We start from the raw sequence: 20,418 nt of genomic DNA on the forward strand, positions 1-20,418 counted from the left end.
TATGCAATCGAATTTGCTATGTAGAATATTAGAAAAACTGCCCATAAACACTTAAGAGTTGGCTGTTTTACATGGCTTTGACAACTTCAGTAATTGTGGGGTTTTTGGTTTTGCTTTTTAGGGAATAAAATAATGCTAATGAAGCAACCCTTTCCTTGAAGTTCGAGTTTTCAGACTCACTGCCATAATGGGTAAGTCTTATGTGTAACATACATAAAAATTTAGATCAGATACTCTTCATTTCTATTGAGTGCTAAAACCATTAATGTACTACAATTCCTAGGAAATGTGTGCTTTGGCTGTTTAACGCAGCGTAGCACCAATATGAAAGGCAGTGTTCAGCAGCTTTGCAGTATTCAAAATATTTCTCTTTTTTTTTTTCTTGGAATATAGCACTTTTCCCTTATTATGTGGTAACTTAAAGATTTAAGTATAGGAAATTGAGATTCATGGTATTAGAATATTTACTGTCCTCTAAATGGTAATGACTCTTGGAAAAAAACAAGCCCAAACCACAAAGTCTGTATTAAAGGATTTTATCTTGTATCATTGCAATGCAAAGCCAAGACTGTGTAGATGGTCTGTTTTTCTGAATATGTGGCACATTTGTATTACTTTAGATTTTATGCCAATTTTTCAAGCTGTGCGTGCTTTTTAATGAGTTGACCATGTTGTTATTGTAATCATTTATCGGAGCTCCCTCTCAAAAAATCCCAGCAAACCAACCAACCACAACACGCACATTTTCATGTTGCTTTTGTTCATCTCTTATTGTTATGCTAATATTCCTAACCTTATACTTAATCAGGTTGCCTAATCTGGGAATACAGCATTCTTCAGATTTCTGATCTTCAGCATTTTACATGAGAGGAGTGACTGTTGAGTCAGGATGGATATTCAGTAAACTTTAAACACTTTACCACAGTTCTTTGGTTTCATGAAATATGCAACATAGTGACCACTGGGAAAGAAACTTCCAATCAACTGCTAAAACATCAATTTATTTTTTACCATTGCTGAGCACTAGAATAGGCTATAACACAATAAAATAGTTTAACTTATTTTAATTTTGGCAAGTCTTGAAGTGTGTTTTAGTGTGAGAAAAGAATAACTGAGCTGCAAGAACGCCTTCAGTTCTGCCATTAAATATTGCTAGTAAAACTTGCTTTTATAGATTTGCATATCTTAGTAGAGTTACGAATAATGACAGCATGAGTGATGATCAAAGGTACTCATTTTCAGACCAGCTTTCTGATCTGTTAGGAATCTATTAAATTAGAACACTTAAATCCCACAATTTCCTTTTATAATAAATATATTTGGTTGTATTTTAATAGAACATGAAGGAATTCTCATGGTTGCTGAACACTTGGAATGCTTACTTGCTGATTTTAATGCGAGCTTTTCTCAGGTCCGTGTTTGAGAAATTCGGTTCTTTGTAAATCACAGCATTTAGCGGTGAATTCTTCAACAAACATTGAATTGTTCACAATGTTCCTTCATTGTGAAGGAGCTGAAGGAACACAATCAACACCTTTGTAGATAAATTTTGTCATCAAGTGTTCCAGATGCATGCTGAGTGCAGGTACTATTGCTGTGGCAAGGAACAAAACATTAGAAATAAATTTCTCTTAGTGGTAGATGTACAGGCTTTTGAGCTCCTAAGTGTTTTCCTGTCTAAAGGAGCATCCCATTTCTCGGGCAAATCTTGTCTATCATGGCCTCAGGCCATCACAGTTGTGGCAGATCTTCAGGATTTAGGGTTTTTTGTGAACTTGAAACCTAAGTTATGTAGCACTCCTGCCCTTAAATTGTCCACTGGGTTCAGTGCTTCTGTTTCTCCTTATGAATTCTTCCTTTAAGCCCTAAAATCCTCTGTATTTTCAGTCCTGGAAAAGTTCTGTAGGGTTTTATTTTTGGTTTATGGGTTGTTTTTTTGTTGTTGGTTTTTGTTTTGGTTTTTCTTTTAATTACTTCATGTGCTATCAGCAGATGCTCAAACAGTTGAGGTATTCCTCTGGGAGTTTGTGTATGCTTCCAGTGGGCATGATCATACCTGTTCAGGACAGAGGGCAAAATGGTTCAAAAGTACTTATGATTTTTTCTGTGTTTTCTGAGAGGGGCAGGAAATGTAATTTCTAGTAAATGTTTCATCCATACTATTTGAAACAAAGTAGATTTGTGCCTTTCTTTTATTAATACAGCCTGCAGTTGTGTAGAGCTTAGTCTCTGTTATGACTTCGATTTTTTAAACTTGCTATTTAAGTGTGGTTACTGATTAAGCTGTTTATTTCCTTAAGCACTGTTAATGATAAATAAAATAAAAACATTTGCAACGTGGCAGCAATTTTTTTTAATTTGGCAATTATGTATTGGAGTGTAATGAGGACTTTAGGATTTTAGAATAATGCTTGCCTAATTGTGAAATGAAACAGTAATGCCCTTCAAATGTAACAGTCTTTTACACTTGTCTGGTCTTTCTCTCTGAGCAGATGAGCAGCAAGCTTTGAATTCAATCATGCAGGATTTGGCTGTGCTTCATAAGGCCAGTCGTCCTGTATTGCCCCAGCAAGAAACAGGAAAACCAAAGTCATCTTCACCTAAAAAACAGGTAATTTTTAATGTCCTCACTAACCTACTGAACATGGAATGTCCTGCTGTGACTTCTGTAATTATTTTTCTTGCCAGACCAGTGAGCATACCAGAATGAGCTGTTAGTCTCCCACATGTGCTGCCATTTTCTTTGTGCATGTTCTTGTATTATCAGCAAAATGAAATGGTGGCAATTGAGAGCAGATCATAGTATATGCTTAAATAACTCTTGTACTGGTAAATTGAAGATCATAGAGGTATTTTGACATTGTGTGTAAAGTGATTTTATAGTTGTTGTTATTATTATATTGATGCTATACTATTTTAAAATATCAAGAAAAATTTTATAGGTTTAGTAGATTGTCCAGTTGTCACCTATATCACACCAAAGAATGTCAGTACAGCAGCAGAAACATGCTTAAGCTCTTTTACTGCGTCTTTGGCCTCGTTTTCTTGTTTGTTCATGTGCTGGAAATGTGAGTTCTTTTCAGCTGTATTTTCTCTAGATACTAAACAGAAATGGAATAAGTAGTAAAAATTTAGTTGATAGGTTTGAACTACTATACTGAGAGATTAGGAGAGGACAACGATTTTTACCCATAAATAACATAATAAACATACATTAACTGTATGTTTATTTGATTGGATCCTTAATTTACAGTTCAATATTTAATGAAATTTCTGGTTTTGCCTATTTTAACCTTTTAATATATATATTCCTATATATTTGACTTTTAAACTGTCGAAACCCAATGGCTACATCTTTTTCATTCTGTGCTTTAAAAGTTGTATGAGTTCAGTGTGTATCGCAGTGGTGCTTTGCTGATGTCATGTAACTCGTGTCTGAGCTGTGACTTTAGACATTGTGGTAACATGCATTTTTGATCCAAAATGATTTGAGTATAATACATGTTTAGAAAGTTAGAAGAAATGTTTATCCTTCTGTTTCAATTTAGGAATTTTGAAAGTAATAATTTGTTAATCAGTTGTTTTGGAAGATGCAACATCATTACTTGGATAATGCATTATTGTTTTTCCTGCATTATTGTTTTACCTGCAATAGGTGCTAATACAATTTGGTTCTTAAAACTATGATTTTGCAAAAAGCAAACTTTATTTCCTCTGCAAATATATACAGATATGATTATTGGGAAATTTATTCCATGACTACTGGCTTAATTACATATGTTGGTTTCTATGGTAATGCTTATGAAACAAGATATGTTTCTTAAGCCTGGAATGCTCTGCTGCAAAGTGTACATAAAAACCTGTTGTTGGAGCTAAATCTACCTGCCTGTTCAGGATAGAGAACTTTTTGGTAACCATTCCATGCTGAATTTGAAGTCATAAATCTGTTATAATATTAAAATATATTGATGGAAAATAATGTCTTTAATTAGAGAAGCATTCATTGTACTTCAGAATAAGTTTTTATATTTTTTACACACTTAAGGCCTCTATCAGGTACTTCAGCAGTGGTAGCTCGTTTAGATACTTGTTGTATTGGAAAGGACAGAAAATTAATAAGGAATTTAGTTCTGGTGTAAGATTATTGAATGGGAGTTCATGGCCTTCATTAAAGGAGGTATTAACAAACTAATAGTGGTTCCTTTATGTCTTTTCTTACAGAATGATGTTAGAGTCAAATTTGAACATCGAGGTGAAAAAAGGTAAGGGAACAGCCTTGTCTCTTAATTATTTGTAGAGTTTTGTTGTGTTTCTGTTGTAAAATTTCAAAGTATTTCAGATCTCTAAGTGTATTTTGCTTGAGCTTAAATTTAATTTTGATATGAACACATTTTAAAGACAATTAACTGTTTGAAATGTGGGCTCTAAGTATACATAAATGTGGAAGTATCATACTGTACCTATGTCCCATGGAGGATCCTTCATTTGGTTACCCTTCAGATAGGTATTTGTAGCTGTGATCAATTACTTAAATCATTAGAATAGATCTCAAGTTTGAATAGACCAGAATATAAATTTTTTCCTTCATCATGTGTGTAATAAATGCATGATAATTTATTGTTACTGTAACACCCAGAGAAAGAGGTCTAGATCTTAAATCTCAGTATTGGATTGTACTTTGGAAGTACCAGTATGAAACTGTAAGAAGAAAATTTATTAAATTCAGATTGCTTTTATTTAATCAGTTAAGATTTATTTTCATTTTGTGTATGAGGTGGCTGATGCACCTGCTTAAAGTATACAAGCATCTCTATATATGACTGCTCTGATGACTGCTTAAAAGCTTCTACAGAATTCAGTGTACAACTCCATGCAGAACTGGTTGTGGACAACTGATTTTGCCTACCTGTCTCTTTCTGAAAGCATAAAATTTCATTCTACCTGCAGAGAAATGGTTATAGAATAAGATCTTTGAAAATACTTAAGGAAAAAGGAAATAATATCCTGATCATACTGTTTGTCAGTAGAAATTGTAAATTACTTAATTGCTTCGGAATGAAACCTGTACTACTACTGGGCAGCCCTTGGTGTGATATGCGGTAGCTGAGTGTGTGTCCATGCTGATTACAGTGTGTGCCCTCTCTGTACATGGAGCAGTAAAATAGCAGTAAGTTCCCTCGGTATTAACATTCTTCAGCTTCTTTCTATCACTTCCCTGAACATCACGCATAAAAGTGCATCGGTAATGGTTGAGTGCTGTAAGTAATTTGGAGGAAATAAGTCTTTTTGAAAGCTTTGAAAATTGAGGACTCTTCTACCTAACTATTTCTCGTGAAATAAGGAGAAGCATGAATTTAAAACAAAGAGATGTTTACTTGCTGCCAGACTGCATGGATGGTGCATTTTGCAGTTTATCATAATTCACTTTCACAGTGGACTAAGTTAATCAATTCAATATGAATTGCTTAACAAGCATAAAATAAGTGTGTGGAAAGATACCTTTCCCACGCTTTTATGCTGATGGGCCAAGCTCTGTTCTGCACTGTCCCAAGTGCCTTGAACCTACTTGCCCAGAGGTACTGGGCAGCCCAGGCTCATTGCTCAGCCTGAGTTATAATACTTTTGTTGCCTGAGCATGTAGATCTAAAGATAAAGTAATGAAATTATGCAGGAAAAATAAGTTATGCAATGGCTTTCTCACTAGGTTTGAAAAAGGGAAGTGAAAAACAGAAGTGATTTCAGACTTGCTTTCAGTGGTGAATGTGGCACTTTGTTCCAAGGAGCTGATGGTGTGATGGGTAGAGCTGTAGGCTTGTTGCACAAATTGTTAACTATAGTGAGAGTTAGTGTTGGTTGCTCTTGTTTGTTTTGGGTGTTTTTTTAAGATTTTATTTTTTCACAATAATTTTTAATTGGAAGTGTCCTGGCTTCTAGTCTCATTTCAGTGAGAAAGTTGTCCCCTAACCAGTGTAGTAGTAAGCGAACCACTGATGAAAGGAACAGTTACCCTTTGCTGACTTTTCTGCTTCACAGAATTTGAGTGCTCTTTCTTTTTTGAATGTGAATTGGATGTACCTCAATAGCTTAATCACTTTTAAATGCTTTTTTTGTTTAATGCTGTTGTATCTCAAAAAATACAATAGTTTTCTATAGTAAAAGGGCAGTGTGGGCTAACTGGTTTGATGAGACATTGAGTTAAAAGAAAATCTGACTTGTTGACCTGCAACCGCACCATTCTTACAGGAACACGTTTGAAGCACAGTTAGTGATGGACTGGGCAGTTTGAGTGTGTAGTTCATTATGGTAAGGATGGTGACATTTAGTTACCTTCCTCAGGTAAGATAGTCTTTCAGATTTCCGAACAAGGGAGTAATTCCTTTCTGATGTTTATGCTTGTCAGCCCATGGTACTCCATTGTCTTAGTTTTCTGGAGTAGAAAATTTTAGAAGTTTCTAAGAATTTGCCTCTGAAATGGAGGCTTGCAAAGCATTAAGCAAGCCATATAGAAGCAAGTAAAGTAGTCATAATGAAATCTAATTCTGTGCCTGATTATCCCTTTTAACTTTTTCACTGCTTTTCTTTCTTTTTTTTAAAGTCTCAGAATATGGAGGACAGTGAATGAAGCATAGTCTCTTATGGTCTTTTTAGTAATAAATTTAGTTCTAAAATAGTATTCAAGTAATGAGTTGCCAGATTTTCATAGGTAATGGACAAAAATTCTTTAAAACTTAAATTGTTTTTCAGGATCCTGCAATTACCAAGGCCTGTTAAACTTGAAGATCTTGCAGCTAAAGCTAAAGTTGCTTTTGGACAGACTATGGATTTACATTACAGCAATAATGAGGTAATATTCCGTGTCCTCTAAATTCTTGCCTTGGACATTGATTGTTTTGAGGCTGAAATTTGCTCTTATAAGTAGTGGGAACCACTCCTGTGACAAAACTTACTCCTGTGACAAACTCCTGGGTTTCTAGTATGTGTGTGTGTGTTTTCTCAAATATGTAAGTCTTGTCCACATTAGGATAGGCAGGAGGTACTGAAATGTTTCATGAGTATCGTAATGAATTATGTCTCAGACTTGGTTAGGAATGAGTAAATTGTCTTCCTGATCTGCCACAGTTCTGTTACAAGTCTTTACTTTTTTGAGCTTTGTTGTGTTTGCAAATTTGAAGTAACATTTATCCTTTCTTATAAACTCTTTTCTTTAAGGATTAATCTTGTTAGGCAACTGCTAGAATGCTGCATTTAGTTACTGTTTAGATTGGAGGAATACACTTAGCTGTTGCTCCTCCTAAAGTGGCTGGTTCCCAAAGATTTCTTGGAAACAGTGCCAACACTGTCAAGCCACTTATGCTTGATCAATATTACTTCCAACTTTCCTTTAGAAGCAGGGATGGAATTATAGCAAATATATTTACAGATGCAGGATCCGTTCTTGTGAGTTACTTCTGGGTTTTGCCTTGAGTCAGCAAAGTTCATAAAGGATTATTCGTGTGGTTATGCACAACATAATTGCTGTATCTAATCTGTATCTTTGCAGAAGAAAATGCCAGTAATTGCTGTTTGTTGGTAACATTATCAGGCACTTCTGTGAAACTGATCCTCAAAATGAAGAATTCCAACAGATGGCTTTTGGAGATTAGGAAGGTCAAAAGTGATGACCCTTCATAATGCTTTAGCCTCAGCTCCTTCCACTGATAGATTCTTAGGCATTTGAGTAGGTTTTCTTCTTGTCAACTTCAGCACTAGCTGGCAAATCATCCCATCACCTTTCAGAAATGGGATGGTGATAACATGTCATTAGGATTAAAACTGCAACTTAAGAAATGTACAAACTCTTCATTTTATCAAGACCCATTTCTTTTTGTATAAAACTACTGTATTTTGCCTGGTGATGTATTTAAGCATTACTGACTGATGCTGCTTACAAGTAGAATAGATTTAAAAATCTGTATTGTGTTGTTCCTTTGTTACAAGTAGAAGTTGTAATGTACACTCCTGAAACACAAACTCGATCTTATGCGTTACAGAATTCAGATCTCAATAGCACTTTAGTGGCATAACATTTTCTGTTCTAAAGATACATGTATGCTAAGTTAATTCTAATTAGTTAGATCCAAGTAAGATTCTAGTGAGGACTAGAGTTGTTGCACATGGATCACATCTTCCTTAAGGAAGTAAGGATATGCTTCCTTGACAGATTTTGTTTTTCAATGGAGAAATTCTGTTAGTGATGCAATTTCAAACAAGTATAGTTGTAATATTTGAGATACAAAAGTCTGCTTTATGCTCTGTAAAATAAGACTTCTGTTCATCTTACAGACTTGTGGTAATTTAGGCAATGGTAAATACATCGACCTTGTTGCACCTGTTTCTTTGAAACTTGTAGGATATTCAGTTGCATACATGCAAAATGGTTGCTCTTTGGTTGTGAAGACTTGTTCCACCTGCTGTAAATAGTGAAGGCATCTTGGAAGGAAGAGTTAAGGTTGAACTTTAGACATTTTGATGCTAACTTGAGGGATCATTTAATAAATTTTATTTTCAAGTTGTTTGGTATGAATGAAAAGATTCCCTTTATTTGTTTCTCTGCACTTGACTTTCTCATTTTTTTCTTGTGTCCTGTTTAAGACTTTTTTTTCCCCCCCTCCCTTTTTTGTAGCTTGTAATTCCATTAACCACACAGGATGACCTGGACAAAGCTGTCGAACTGCTTGACCGTAGTGTACATATGAAGAGTCTCAAGATATTGCTTGTAATACATGGAAATACACAGGTATGAATTGATATGCTAAATGTCTTTTTCCTGAGTTTTCATATTGAAGTATTATTTATAACTTTTCTTAAAGATGGCATTTTTCCAATTGAAAATAATACTGATTGCTTCTTGATTTCAGTTTAAACATTAGCTTTTTGTATTTACTCAGTTTTAACTCTTTCTTAGATCCTTTTCTTTGTTTGTCTTCCCTACAGTGGTAGAAAAGTGTTCCTTAGTAGGATGATAAAGTGATACAAATTTGAAAAGCACATAAAATTTAAGTAACAGTAGTTATTTGAAATTGTTCTTTAAGTCACACATTGGTGGCACTCCTTTGTGGGAAGTTCAGTGTTTATTGTAGCAAAGAGTAGTGGACTATAGACTAAATGCTGAGGTATTTTGGTATTATCTAACAAACCATGGCATTGATATTCATAGGATTTGTGTACTGGTACATATTGAAAATTATTTTTAAAGAGTAAGAATGAGCTACTAAAATAGATGGATTGTGATATAAATTGGCAAACTGCTTTTTTGACTGCTCGAAAAAAGGAATGTACTGCACAAAGCCTGTAAAGTTTACAAAGTATTTTCATTGTGAGGAGTATAAAGTAATAACAGCAGGTTGTAATATTTATGCATTTTCAGTCACCCAGTGTAAATAATATGGAACCCTTGCCTTCACTGGAAGATTTAGATAATACAGTGTTCGGTGTGACAGACAGGAAAAGACGACTGTCTGTAATAGGTAAGGTGAATATTTCAATAGCTTTAATTGTAGAAGCTTTTCTTTTGTAGTATTCTCTTCATGAGGATTTTGCTCTTAACACAGTGTTTGAATTTCTCATACTCATCAATGACTCTACTGTAGAGTTTGCACTTGGTGGAATGGATTTTGAATTTTAAGTTAAAAGTGGTTTAAATATATATAATACAGAAAATTACCCAAAACCCCCAGAAGTAAATAAATGTATGTAGAATTATTTGAGGTAACTGATGGGTAACCTAAGAAGCTGATGTTAGTACTCCCCTTTATTTTCAGATACAGGAACGAGCTACTGAAAAATCTGTTTATATGGCAGTGTGTTTTCTTGCTCAGTTTAGGATCCTCATATTTTTTTAATGTCTGAACATTTGTGTAAGATATTTATTTAGGCATTGAGATAACGGTTTTGCTTATTAATATTTTGAAATTGGTGTGATGTTAACTTCAAAATTTAATTATGAAACTAGAGAGTTTCATGAATAATTTTCCAGACAAGTTAATTATTAGGCATTTATTATGAATGTATATATTCGTGTTCTTACAGACTTAGTATTCTACAAAGAAAAACTGAAATTCTCAAGAGTTGGAAAGGATTAGTTGACATGGGTGGAAGGGTTTGGATTTTGATTTTGCTCAAAAGAAGAAATTTACCCAGCTAGATGTGTGAGCAAATTGTGTTTCTATTCCTGTATAATGAAAATTCTTTTTAATGCCATTGAGGCAACTCTGCCCCAAATTTTTCATAATTCCTGAATTGCAGATTTTAAATGCTATACTTAAGTGTTGCATTGCAAAGGCATTTGGGAAATGCCCAAAGGAAGAAGTGATTCAGGCAGGCTCAGTGCCTGTGAAACATTTGAGTAAAACCCCTGGATTCTGGGTTAATGTAGAGGCTCTGACTGGCCTTTTTCTTTCAAAAGGTTCTAATACTCGTGATAGGAGTTCACCTCCCCCAGGATACATTCCAGATGAGCTGCATCAGGTGGCTCGAAATGGGTCCTTCACCAGTATCAACAGTGAAGGTGAATTCATTCCAGAAAGTATGGATCAGGTAGGTGTGTGATTTATTAAAATTAAAGTTTTTGTTAGGTTGCTTTATGAAATACTGCTGAAGGTTATGGAACTGTTCGAAAGAACAGCAAAAAAATTGATGATAACTCTAGAAAACATGATTGGTGAAAGAAGATTGAAATAATTGTGCTGTTTAGTTTTGTAGAACCTGGGTTTTTTCTCTGTAAGTCTCTTCAATTTTTAAAATTTTTAAATATGTTTTAAATATGCTACAAGGACAAAGATAGTATTCTTAATTCCCATGATAGCTGAGTGAGGTAGTGATAGATATAAATAACAGCAGAAATGTCTACATTAGAAAGCACAAACCCCTTTATTTTAATGAGAAGGATATGTAAGAAAGAAAGTTTTACCAATTTTCCAGGTAATTAAAGGAGAATTTAAGAAAGATTTTGGATTTGTCAGAATTATTTGGACTTAACTGATGCTTAAGAGTTAGACTTGATGATCCTCATGGGTCCCTTCCAACTCAGAATATTCTGTGATTCTCTCTTGATACTGTGTTGAGGTAGAGGCAAGGAGATGGCAGTGGACCTGGCATAAATAAGCTCTGAAATACTTTCCAGAGTCACTTGGGTTTTGTGTGAAGATCACAAATGTATGTTATTTTGTTGTTCTTACTCACCTGCATTACTAGTGTAGGATATCAGCACATTCAGCAAGAATAAAAATTCTGCTCTCTGAATATTAAAATTGCCCCTAAAAACAGCAGGAAAAGAAGCAGAAATGTAATGGCTCACAGAATTGGCAATGGAGAAAGATGTTTTAAGGAGGAAAGAAAAATAATGCTACATACCCAAATCACTTCAAGTTGTTGTTGACATTGGCACTGTATTTACAAATGGCAAGAGGCAGTGGTTTTTATGAGATGACTAAATGAGAGACAGATGATAGAATAAAAACAGAGGCAAAGGGATTGTGCAATTTGTTGCACAATTTTAATGACTGAGCTGAGAATAGAGACTGAATTTCCTACTTTCTAAACCTGGGTGCTATTCTTTATCATAGCCACATGGTCAGATCCATCCCAGGTCTAGATTCATTCAGTGAAATGATTACTTTTGACCGGGGCCAAGTCATTATTGGTCTGATCATGACTGGTCAGACAGATGATACCTGGGATGTCCATTCACTCCTGAGTATTCAAGAGGTATGTAACCTGTCATATATGCATTGCTGTGTAAGCTGTGAGCAGGTTTAAATTAATGAATTTTACTTTCATAGAAAGCCAGGTTAGTTCAACCTTTACAGCCTCAAGGGCCAGTTTTGGGTGTTGGGAACTCACAAATTCTCTTTGCTCCCTCCCCCCTAAGGTGCCACATCACCTTGGCAAGTGTTGGCCATACTGCCTTTGTCTGTCACAGCCTGCCAGATAAAGACAAGAAGGGAATTAGAGAGTGGAGGGCTTTGCTCTGCTCTGCTGTTGATCTGTTTGAGCACAGCTAATCACACTGACAGCAGACCCCACACTTGTACAGAAGAGATGATGGGTTGTATAAAAGTGGGCCATGGGCTGCCGTTTGGACCATACTGCATTAGGTTATAGAATAAATAAATATGGCAGCAGATGAGCTTTTCTTATCCTTTCAGGACCCACTTTTCGGCATGAGAAAAGAGGAGTAAAACTGCTGAACTTGTAGTAAATGTTCTAGTCCCGAGTACAGAGTTTATAAGTGGCTGAGTTGAACACTCAGTTCAACTGAGTGCAAACTCACTTTCTGGACAACATTTCTTTAATAAGTCCTTGATTGGTGTTCAACAAAGTGTATGCCCAGGACCTTTAAGATGCAGCACAGACCATAAAAATTGGAGGGGTAACTGCTTGATTTACAGCAAAAGACTGGTGCCCAATTCATAGAAAATAATAGATGTTACGTAATATACCAAAACAAACTTCATTTTAGGAGGGAGCTTGTTTTAAGACAACAGATTAGCTTTCCACTCTGTTTTTACCAGCTCTTATCTGGTTTGGATTTTTTTTTTTTATTAGCTGTTTCAAATCAGAAACCTTAAAGTATTTAAAAAAAATTTGAAAACCAGACTTGAACTTGTTGGTCTTCCTCTGTTTGTTATTTATTAGATGCTGGATCCATTGTCTTTAAGCAGTCCTGAAAACTCTGGCTCGGGAAGCTGTCCCTCACTTGACAGCCCATTAGATGGGTAAAAATTATTTACATTCATTATTTAGCTTTATTAGATTGTATAATTTATCAGTTGTAATGTATAACAACTCTCCAGTGACAAAGCTTCTTCCAGAAATTCCTCTCAAAGTTACAGAACATTTATAAAAGCTTATTCAAACTTAATTGCTTACTAATACTTGGAAAATACAGTAGCTTCATTTTTTTGAAATAATTTGTGTTTGAAACAAAAAATAATTAGACTTCAGATCCTACAAAAATGCACTGAAGATTTTTGGTAGATGTTGCCAGATTTTACATATGTGTGAAGTATATTCCCTGGTGGTGAGCCACTCCATTAAATTTACAGTTCTAAGGCACTGACATATGAAGTAGGTTTTCCTTTGCCAAGGCAGAGGGTACCCACTTAAAGGAGATGGTGGAATCATTTAAAGACTCAACAGACAATCCCGTCCTTTTCTTGGTGATTACTGTCCGTTCCTCTCCCTTTGCTCCCATTGCAGGCTTTCCACTTATTTTCCTTTGTTAAAGCCCATCATTTAGCAAGAGGCAGCATGTACTGGGGAAGGTCTGTAGGTCTGTTTGGGATGATCTCTGAGGAGATTCATGTTTTGAGAGGGTCACTGTCCACCAGTGAAGCCAAGCAGAACATACTCCTGTTTGGCTTATGGTTGGTCAGAAAAAGAACCTTGGGTGTAACGTTGTGCAGATTGGCTACTTGTTTATTTGGAACTGCTATACAAATAGTGCTATTTTATTTAATTGGTAAAAAGATAAAGAATTGGAAATCACTGCCTGTGGCAATTAAATAAGAGCTATAATATTCCATAGTACCATCTCACATGAGATGATGTGATTTGAGAACGCAAATACATTTGGTCTAACATATACATTTTTGAGTTGAATAACAAGTCTTCATTTCACAATCAAGAAGACAATAGACGTGAAAAGTATTTTGTGGTTGTAGTGTGATAGGTTATACATACCTAATGTTTAATGTAGCTCCATAGAATAGAAATTCTACCAAATTGCCAAATTTTTAGGTTTTTTGTGGGGTAAGGGTAAGTGGAAGAAGGGGAAATAAAGCAATCTTAATACAACCCATATTTCTTCTTCAAAACTTCTTTTGGTTGTTTTTTATTTACTCAATTTGTCACCTCTACTTAGTTTGTTTTCCTTTTTTTTTTTTCCATTGAAATATTTCCTACAAAGATGTAGGTTTTGTGTCTCCATTTAGCTTCTGTTACCCATTAGAGAAATTCTTACCAGAAAAAGGAGGACATTGTTTTGGTATGTTTATGGAAATATACTGTAATCGATTGCTCTGACTGGCAATCCCATCCATTCCTTTTGGTGGCTGGGAGTTACATACCAACTGTAGGTAAGAAACAATGTGATCATATAAGAACCAAAAATTCTTCATCATTCTATAACTTAACAAAATCACTTTCTTAATCCTATGACTTTCATGGAGAGAAGAGAAAATACTTTTCCTCATCAAAAGGTTCTACAATTTCTTTGGTTAAATTTCCCCAAGAGTTTTTGTAGGCTGTATAACAGATTTTGCCAGTCTGTAAACCTTTGTGTTTAGCCATAAAGATGTTAAACATAACAGTGTTCCTTTGTGGCTTTACCTGTGATAATTCATGTTTTTACTAATATTATTGCTCATTAACAGTCTGTTGCTTTCTTACTACATCAAACTCAATAAGCTTTTCCATTGTTACTGATCTTCAGTTGTTATAGATACCTACTAGATCTGAGTTTAAGAATTGAGTTCTACCCAGTTCAACTGGTGCAGCAACTTGTATAGCAGTAGCTTTTCATCAGTTGTAAAGAATTATGAGACAGTAAGATTAAATGTTGAAGTAGTAGATTAACAGCAATTTTTAGATTCTGTATGTCTTACACTTCCAGGGACAACTATCCCAAATCTCGGATGCCAAGAGCGCAGAGCTATCCAGATAATCATCAGGAATTCTCAGGTAGGTACAAATCTCTGGACATACTAGCTTTCCAGAACTGTTCCTCTTGCAGCAAATAATAAGGCTAAGAAGGTACATTCACATTGAGAGCTATTGTATTACACAAACTTAGTATGGTAGGAGAAGGCAAAGCAACAAAATCCAATGCAAATGAACACAGTAAAAGATACCGTGGAAATACAAGAATTTCTAAATGTTTTCTTCCATATTATTGTGTGTGACACCAATGTTGGTGTTCATAGTGTAACTGACTGCTTCTGTGAAAAGAACAAACATTGCAGTGCATAGGGGCACACAACAGTTAGTTAAACTGGACTGTAACATCCATCTCTAAGTTGATGTATAACTGTGGTTAATTTATTTCATTTTGGGATGCTGTGGTTTAACCCCAGTAGGCAGTTAAGCCCCACACAGCTGCCTGCTCGCTCCCCTGCATGGGACTGGGGAGAGAATCAAAGCGTAAAAGTAAGAAAACTCATGAATTAAGATAAAGACAGTTGAACAGGTAAAGCAAAGGCTGCACACACAAGCAGAAGGAAACAAGGAATTCATTCACCACTTCCCATCAACAGACAAGTGTTCAGCCATTTCCAGGAAAGCCATTTCCATTTCTGTCACACCTACCATTTACCTGGGAAGACAAACACCATCACTATGAATGTCTTCCCTTCCTCCTTCTTTCTCCCAGCTTTTATTGCAGACAGTATACCTCAGACAGTATGGGATGAACATCCCTTGAGTCTTATGGGGCCAGCTGTCTTGGATGTGTCCTTCCCAACTTCTTGTGCCCGCCAGCCTACTCTACCAGTTGGCAGGGCAGTGTATGAAACAAAGAAACACCTTGATTATGTGCAAATGTGCTTCAGCAATAACTAAAATATCCCTGTGTTATCAACCATGTTTTGATCACAGATCCAAAACATGGTACTGTAGGAGCCACTGTGAAGAAAATTAACTCTTTCCCAACCAAAACCAGTATGTGGGGCCTTCATTTTCTCCTATGTGAAATAATGATCACTTTGAAATGCTCATGACTTCTGTAATTGAAAGCACTGCAAAGTGAAAGGATGAAGGAGAACTGTGTGCTGTGCCTATAAATTAATCATCAATACTAATGTTTTTTTCATACCATACTCTGGCTTGAATCCAAGTTGTTGTGCAGGGTTCAGGCTATGAAGTGCAGTGGTAACCTTGAAAGTGCTCTGAAGTGTCTGTCATGGTCACGCCTCACTACAGAATTTTGCTGTTGAACAATAGTTAGTTTCCAGTAAATCAAAGGGGGTTTGTGTTTTTTTTGTGTATTACATACTTTTAAGGCTTCTTTTTATTTTGTTTGGGAAGCTTTATCTAGGTAATTGTGCAATGGTGAGTTTTTTCTTTTAAGGATTCTAGAGTGCTTAACAGATTGCACCACTTTTAAATAAAAATGTATAAGAAACATTTAGGTGGCAGAGATAAATACCAAAAAAGTTGGAAATGTCAGAAATTAGTTTGCCTTTCATGTAATCTTAATCTAGTTTGCTTGTGTTTATTCGGGTTACTTTTCTAGTAGGATGATCTTGCAATTTTTTTTTTCTGTGAGTTTGTCAGTTTTTTCCTTTGGGATGCTCTGGTATGTTAACAGTGGGATAGACAGCAATCATTAATTCCATATTCAGTCTTTATTCCCATGATTTGATGTGTAACAAAAGCAGAAAAAATATCCATCTGGCCTAGTTTTTCCTCCTGCCACAACTAGTACCAGGCTTCTGCAGAGGAGCGTGTAGTATTCCTCCCTCAGAATATATTCCTAGTCATGTATAGCTCTAGGGTTCTGCAGATGCAAGATGTTCTTCTGTGATTTGCTGGATCTTTTTCCTTTCACAAATTTTTCCTGTCTCTATTTCAACTTGTATAAACTTTTTCAGCATCAACAGTCTGTTGAAACAAGAAGTTGTGCAATTTATTGTATTTTAGGAAGAAATATGCACTTCATGATTCTGTTTTTTTGGAGGGTTTTCTTTTGTTAGATTTTTTTGGGGGGGGGGGTTTGTTTTGGGGTTTTTATGGACCTCTTTGTCTCCCTTTGAGCTGTTGCTTTTCTAGTATATGGAGGCCTACATTCCTTATGGAATTCCTTATGGAGGAGTAGACCAAAACTTTGTTCAGTGTATCTTAATGATTTACAGCTTTTAATTTGCTTCCTAGCCAATACAGAGTTCAGCTGCTCCTTACTGGAAGTCTCTATCACAAACCTTTATATAAACCTACATTTAATTTCATCTGCTGCTTTACCATCCAGTCACGTAGACTCTTAAGGGCCTTCTCTAATTCTTCAGTTGGCTTTATTTCTCAGAATGATTTTGTCGCCTCACTATTCATTATTCTGTACAGAGAATTCATGCATAATTAAACTGCATGAGTTTTAGCCCAGATTCCTGTCAAACTGTTGACCGTTTCCTCCCTTTTTATGTACTTATCTTCTAACCAATTATTTATGCATGAGGGTCTTTTTCCTTTATCTTATGAATACTTTTCTCCTTCAATACTTTTTAAAATCGGACCTATTGATTGTAGTTCAGTAATTCAAGCTCTGTTGACTCATTCACCAACTTTTCATATTTATGCATCTTTAAATTATATTCTTTAGAGCAGTTTTTCCTCTAGAAACTACTTCTAAAACTGGAGTAATTAGGCCTGCTGTAGTCCTCTGACTTTCTTTTAAGCAAATCTCTTGAGCTGTTGAATTCTTGATCCTTGGAACTTTTGACTGAACGTCCTTTTAGTTCTTGTGGGTTGACAGATTTGTGGCTTTTGTTCTATAATCTGGTTTTGCTCTGATGCTTCAACTGAAGCATATCCTCTGATATGTTCCCCCATGTTTAAGTTTATAATGCCAAAAAGTGATTAATTTAATATGCTCTTGTCACATTTTAAATTTTTTAATCTTTTTATTTTCTAGTAGAGTATGATATCCCAATATTCGAGAAATTTGGAAAGGGGGGGACTTATCCTAGAAGATACCATATTTCATATCATCAACAAGACTACAATGATGGTAAGTGTGAATACTGCAGCAGTTTAATTAATCTGTTTTTCTCTTCCTAAAACATGAATTAAAAAAATTAGTTTGTAAAAATCTTAATGAATGAAAATATTGGAGAAATTGAAACCTTACATTCTTTCCCCAAACTCACTTGCTAAACTTCTAATGATTGATAGAGCTGCTGAGCAGTTTTACATCTGGTAAAGTTATGGATTACAGAATTCCTGACTCATATGCACAGCTGCATAAATGTTGTCTATCTTCATCCATGCACGAGTCATCCAGTATAAGCTTCTGACCTTTGTGACCCTTTTCTATCTAAAGTAGATATGTCACTTTGTCAATTCTTGTTCTGCTTGAAGTAATCTCAAACACAGTGGAATTGCTGTTAGGAGTTTCTTAGATTAAAAGAATAAATAAAATTGAAGAGCAGTGATTTAAACCATGAATTAGCAAATAGCTGATGAAATCAATTGTTGGAATACAAGGCAGCACCTGCTGATGTAGCCACAAGACTGGTTTGAACAGTAATAACATTAATACAAATTTAACACATTAAATTTCTAAAGGAAGGAAAGAGAAGCAGCTGAAGGATTTTCAGAATTCTGGGTGTGTTGAGCAGTAGTTGAGAAGTGTTAAGAAGAAATTTCTCCCAAGACCGGATAGCTTCATTTGCAGTGTGGAATGAGCACAGCAATAAATGGAATTACATTACAGAAATCAGAGAAATATCAAATTGAAGGACTGCAAAGCAGTTTCAGTCCAGTCCCTTGCTCTAAGGCAAGATTAAAGAGACAAAGATCTGTCACACTGACTTTTAAGTAAACTCTAAATTGACTTCAACATAAGAGATGCTCACTTTCTTTATGTAACCAACTTCAAGATAGCTTATCTTATAACTTACCTTTCTCTGTCTTCTAAGCCATTTTCCTGCAAATGAAACTAGTAAGTGGTTAACACATCTTAACACTGTTAAAAATTGGTCACTGACCATATTATAACACTACATCACACACACATCTATTCTCTCTTAGTTTTCTTCTTCTGCTCTAGCTGAGGCTTTTCTCATGGCCACCTTATGTATAACATATGATATAACCAGAACTCAGTAGGTAGCAGTCACGTTAATGTATTGCAGAATGACACTTTTTTCCTAGTCCCCTTTCTGACTGCTGCTCAGTCTGTGGTCTGTCATAGTTCCTATATCCTTTTTTACATTACTTTTAACCAACCAATTATTATACACTTCGTAATTTCTGCATTAGGTTTCTCTTTAACTATATATGTTGTACTTCCTTACTGAATTTCATTTTGTTGATTTCTGAATCATCTCCAACTTCCAATACTATTGTCAATTTTGATTTTTATCTTTAAATGGGCTTTCAGCCACATTTAACATGATGTCATCTGCAATATTTCAGTATATTATGTTCCATCATATGTACATCATCAGTTAAAATAGTGTATGGAAGTGGACTGAAGCTAAACTGCTCTGGATGTCCACTGAAATTATCTTCCCCTTTGATGAGAAATCAGTGATAACTGCTCTGAATCTGTCTCTCTTATACTCTATGTAGTAAGTTGGTCTGTGCAACACTTTATTAGTTGGCTTATGAGAATGTCCTGTTGAAATAGGAAAATTAAATTAGCTACATTTGACAAACCAATTATGACTGGTTTATTACCTTTTAGTCTTCTTAATGGTGAATAAAACTGCTTAATGACTTGTTTTCATATCTTTCTTGGAATTTAAATTGTCCAGACTAGTATATAAGTCTGAGTCTACTATTTCAAAGATATTTTCTCTGCTTTCTTCATTTCTCTGGTATCATAGTTTGAGACACCCAAAAATCCAATTTCTAAGCCCTCTACACTTTGCCTCAATGTGAGAGGGGTTTTCAGACATAACACATCTACTAGCATGAGGAAAATCATATCAAGATTTATTACTAACACAATAAGTACTATAGAAACTAAAAAGCATATAAATACACAGTATTAATACAATCTCTACTGCCCCTGGGGTCCAGAAGAAGAACCTTCAGGACGATAGCTAAAGTCTCTCTCTCATTGAGGTATCAAGGGAGGGGTCTTCTTTACCCCCACCAGCTGCTTGGCCTCTGCTGAGGTCTCCTCCTGGACTACAAGGGAACACCTGTTTACCAGGTCTGCATCACGAATTACAGGGAGGCAGCTTCTGAGTCCTTTCTCCCTGTTTCGTGAAGGTTCCTCCCAGAGAGTAAGATGTCCACTTTTCCTCTCCCGGTTGCAGGGTTCTCTGGGTTTTGCTCAGTCTTTTGTATACCCCAAATAGTTTTCACCAAAAGTTCTTACCCAGAAAAAGCCTGCTTGGTTTGGCTTCTCTCTGTTTCAGCTGCAGCTTCAGTTCAACTTCACGTGGCAAGGGAAGGCGTTCCTCCCCCCTGCATTCCTCCTTCGGTTTTCGGCTGCTCTTGCCCAAACCTTGCGTAGAGCACCTCCAAGCCCCTCGGACTGTCTCTGGCTCAGCTCCAATGCCATGCCTGCCTGCCAGGGGGGCTAGCCTCTCAAGCCTGTACCACTCCCTCTCCAGAGCAGTGGCGGGGAGAAACCCCTAGCCTTTTGGCCACAGCACCTGAACCAGTTTTAATACTGTCCCAGGCTCCCTGGAGCCTGGACGGGGGTGGGGAAAG

At 35.9% G+C, this 20,418-nt stretch overlaps 1 protein-coding gene across 3 annotated transcripts in view; it reads left to right on the forward strand.

Moving 5' to 3' along the window:
* MAP3K2 (mitogen-activated protein kinase kinase kinase 2) overlaps positions 1–20,418 on the forward strand; it is a 54,570-nt gene that overhangs the window by 19,140 nt on the left and 15,012 nt on the right. For 2 of the 3 annotated variants that reach the window (XM_027637453.1, XM_027637454.1), the window contains exons 2-11: positions 122–191; positions 2,493–2,611; positions 4,222–4,262; positions 6,745–6,844; positions 8,663–8,776; positions 9,407–9,506; positions 10,445–10,575; positions 12,676–12,755; positions 14,654–14,721; positions 17,663–17,758. In XM_027637453.1, coding sequence (XP_027493254.1) covers positions 188–191; positions 2,493–2,611; positions 4,222–4,262; positions 6,745–6,844; positions 8,663–8,776; positions 9,407–9,506; positions 10,445–10,575; positions 12,676–12,755; positions 14,654–14,721; positions 17,663–17,758 — 853 coding nt within the window. In that variant the 5' untranslated portion in view covers positions 122–187. The remainder of the gene's footprint in view (positions 1–121; positions 192–2,492; positions 2,612–4,221; positions 4,263–6,744; positions 6,845–8,662; positions 8,777–9,406; positions 9,507–10,444; positions 10,576–12,675; positions 12,756–14,653; positions 14,722–17,662; positions 17,759–20,418) is intronic. The other variant, XM_027637455.1, reaches the window with a different exon arrangement.

Source organism: Corapipo altera, unplaced genomic scaffold (genome assembly GCF_003945725.1).
Source record: "Corapipo altera isolate COAL_440 unplaced genomic scaffold, ASM394572v1 45, whole genome shotgun sequence".
Taxonomy (NCBI): Eukaryota; Metazoa; Chordata; class Aves; order Passeriformes; family Pipridae; genus Corapipo; species Corapipo altera.